At 38.4% G+C, this 3,593-nt stretch overlaps 1 protein-coding gene across 1 annotated transcript in view; it reads left to right on the top strand.

Moving 5' to 3' along the window:
• The first annotated feature begins 426 nt into the window (after positions 1-426).
• GPX8 (glutathione peroxidase 8 (putative)) overlaps positions 427-3,593 on the top strand; it is a 3,800-nt gene continuing 633 nt past the window's right edge. Inside the window, exons 1-2 of the mRNA XM_007944176.2 lie at positions 427-630; positions 1,232-1,493. Coding sequence (XP_007942367.1) covers positions 427-630; positions 1,232-1,493 — 466 coding nt within the window. The remainder of the gene's footprint in view (positions 631-1,231; positions 1,494-3,593) is intronic.

The following is a 3,593-nucleotide window of genomic DNA, read 5'->3' as shown; positions in this document are numbered from 1 at the left end:
ATTTAATCTACATTCTGAACTATTCCTGGGTATTTATACCCAATCCTCTAAATCCAACCAATTGCTCAATAAATACACAAAGATGCTTACCATACTACCAAGTACTTCACCGCTTTCAAGTTACAAGAGCGCCATCTTCTGGTAAAATATTTTCTGTTTGGAGTATGTTAAAGAGCTACCAAAAAACGTTCTGGTTTTTCTAGCAACAATTGCGATTGATATCACAAATACATTGTAACTACTTAGCTCTCTTTGTTTCATTCAGGAGTTTCACGCCATTTCCCTTCTAGGAAGGGTCTTTCTAGTCCTTAGCAGTGACAAGAGCTAGTCTGTCCGTCCTGGTTTTCCGTTAAACTGAACCGGTTTCAAGTTTCAGCTCCTCCTTGAATTCCAGCCTGCTGAGCATTCCCTGTAGAATCATCCAAAATGGAGCCTCTTGCAGCTTATTCTTTAAAATGTTCGGGGCCCAAAGCAAAGGTATTTGCAGTTCTTCTGTCTATGGTTCTATGCACAGTATTGCTATTTCTTTTACAACTAAAATTCCTAAAACCCAGAATCAACAGCTTGTATGCCTTTGAAGTGAAGGATGCAAACGGAAGAATCGTTTCTCTGGGAAAGTTTAAAGGAAAAGTAAGTACATCTTCTGATTGTTTTCTCTGTGGTCTCTATTGGTTCGTTTAATATAATCGATTTTACCTATTAACTGGTCATGTCAGAATCTAGCCTTCAATAATATTGCCAGTATATCACTTTAGTTATCAGAGCTCTGATCGTGTATAAACTTTTGATAAAAGTCTGACCATTTAATTTTCTTGGAAATGTTTTACTTTGTGTTGAATTAAATACTTCAAGATGTTTAAAAAAACGCTTATATGCATATGTGTATATGGAGAGATTAACAAAAGTATTAATGCATGGTCTAACAACATTCAAAGGCATGCTGTCAGTGACCATATTATGTTATGTTTTAAAATTAACTTGGTTGAGTATCTGATGTTTCTTTATGGCAGTGATTTTTCAGGTTCTTAAGTCAGGCATCTGACTTGATAATCAAGGTTGTGATTTTTAATAATATTGGCTATGTCTAAAAATACAAAACAACCACTTATCAGAAGTTGTATTCCCTCAAAGTGGTTTAGGTTTTTAACTACTTGGAGTTTTTTGGTTCTATCTTGTTTGTAATCTTTTATTTGCTTCACTTTCCGGTTGGATTTTTTTCTTTTTCCGGGAGGTTTCACTAGTTGTAAACGTGGCTAGTGACTGCCAACTCACAGACAGAAATTACTTAGCACTGCAGGAATTGTACAAAGATTTTGGACCATTCCACTTCAGCGTCTTGGCTTTCCCGTGCAATCAGTTTGGAGACTCGGAGCCACGCCCAAGCAAGGAAGTAGAATCTTTCGCAAGAATGAACTATGGAGTCACATTCCCCATCTTCCACAAGATTAAGATTCTAGGACCTGAAGCGGAACCAGCATTTAGATTTCTTGTCGGTAAATACCTACCTTGCCTCACCAATATTATGTGTTTTAATTGCTTATCATTTTTTAAATAAATGCATCGGAACTATACCTTCCTGTTTCGGTTGAAAAGCTTCATAAAACTATGAAAGAGCCAGAATGTCAACCTGTGTAACTAACATTCTACAAGTTATGCTTCCCTGAAATTGATGTTTTAACTTCTTGGGTGGCAACAACAACAACAAAAAAAACCTACTCCAATGTATTTTAATCCTTTTGACCATCAACCTGAACAATTCATGTTAAGGGCCCCTGTGGCTATTTTCATATATATATATATATCACCATCTTGTCATTTAACTAGTATTTGGGGAAATGCCCCTCCTCAGTATTAAATCTGTACAGCTCTCTTGAATATTGCTAAGCATTATTAGTTAAACATGTCTTTGTGGTTCGTTTTATGTTGTCTTTTTTTATCTGAGACATTATCCTCAAGGATGAGTAATACCTAGGTTTACCAGGGTTTTGCTGAATTTCAAAACAAAATATAACTTGAGTTTTCTGTTTTTCCAGCAGGGGTAGTGTTAGATTGTATCTACGGCTAAGCTAGCTACACATCTGTTTAAGACTTTCCAGTTAGCCAATGAAAAGGCAGTGGCCAATAGCAGTTAAGATCATAGGCTTTGGTCCTAGACTGCCTGGGTTGGGATACTTGTTGGGTTGCCTTTGCTGTGTGGCTTTAAGCACATTGCTTAACTTCTCATTGCCTGTTTCCTTATTTGTAAAATGAGGCTACCAATAGTACCTATCTCCGAAAATTGTTTGGAGAATGAAATGTGTTGAAATATAGTAAAAGTAATACAACATATACCCAGATTATTGTGCCAGGCACTGTTAAAAGCAGGGCTTCAAACCAGTTCACTCATTCCCTACTGAGAATTTGCTTCTCCACCCCAGATATACTGAATCAGAATCTTTGGGGTTTGTTTTTTTTTTTTTCTTTCTTTATTTCTGTCCCTCCTTTTCCCTCCCCTCCCATACCTGGTAACCAACAAAGAAAATTTCCTTCACTGTGTAAACCTCTTCTTGACTTTTTACAATAATGAACTCATGGTATTTGTCCTTCTATGATTGACTTATTTCACTCAGCATAATGTCCTCCAAGTTCCTCTAGGTTATAAGGTGGTTTCCTGAATGTAGAGTCTACATTCTAAAAGGTGTGCAAGTCGTTCACTAACGAAGGGCATCCGGGTGAGGAGGCATAGGGGCCTGAAACCCTGTCGAGTCACACTTGCCAGCTTGTGCAGAGGGGTTGTAACCATCTGGAGGATGGTATTACGATGTTAAGGCTGATTATTTATCTAATCAGCCATACGACTTTCTAATAATAACAAATTAAAATGCTTGTGCACAATCTACAAAGTACATATGTAAGCAAATATTGGTTGCTTTTTATTGATTATTTTTAACCTGTACTTCCTCATTTTTTTTCCATTTACAAAGCAAAGTATCCCCAGCTTTAAAAACTCCAAGCAGTGCATTCGTTCTGCCTGTTACATCACTATTTCTGAAAGAGTAGTTAACGCTTGCTGCCTCAGCTTTCCTGTCTCCCATCTCCTCCCTGGATCACTCTCTCTGGCTTCACCCTCCATGACTCCCCTGAACCTGGTAAGGGTCTCAACAACTTCCTCTTTGATCTCTTCTGCTTTTCCTTTGCATGTTTCCCTTTTTCCATCAACCTGTAACTCTACTTATCCCCAGGACAGGACTCTCACAAAACCCACTTTGGTTCTTCTTATTCTTACATCCCCTTTCCTTGAGTGAACTCTCTCGTAAGCTCCAAAGCCATATGCCCAGCTGTCTCCTCTGATTGGGTGTCCCACAGAACCTTGAAACCCCATCATGTACAAAAATGAATCTGTCATCTTCCTACTTAAATCAGCTTGCTCTGCCATGTTCCTTGGGGAGGAGGTAGAGCCCAGAGGTCAAGACCATGAGCTCTGGCAGAGGAAAACCTGGATATACAACTCACTAGTCACATGACCTTGAACCAGGCATCCACCTCATAAGGTTGATGTGAAGTTTAAATGAGAGAATCTGTTAAAACCACTAGACACATATTACTAGGCACAT

The sequence above is a fragment of the Orycteropus afer genome, unplaced genomic scaffold (genome assembly GCF_000298275.1).
Source record: "Orycteropus afer afer isolate SDZICR_OR568_19922 unplaced genomic scaffold, OryAfe1.0 scaffold00122, whole genome shotgun sequence".
In the NCBI taxonomy this organism is placed as follows: Eukaryota; Metazoa; Chordata; class Mammalia; order Tubulidentata; family Orycteropodidae; genus Orycteropus; species Orycteropus afer.
This window is presented reverse-complemented; position numbering and strand designations above follow the sequence as displayed.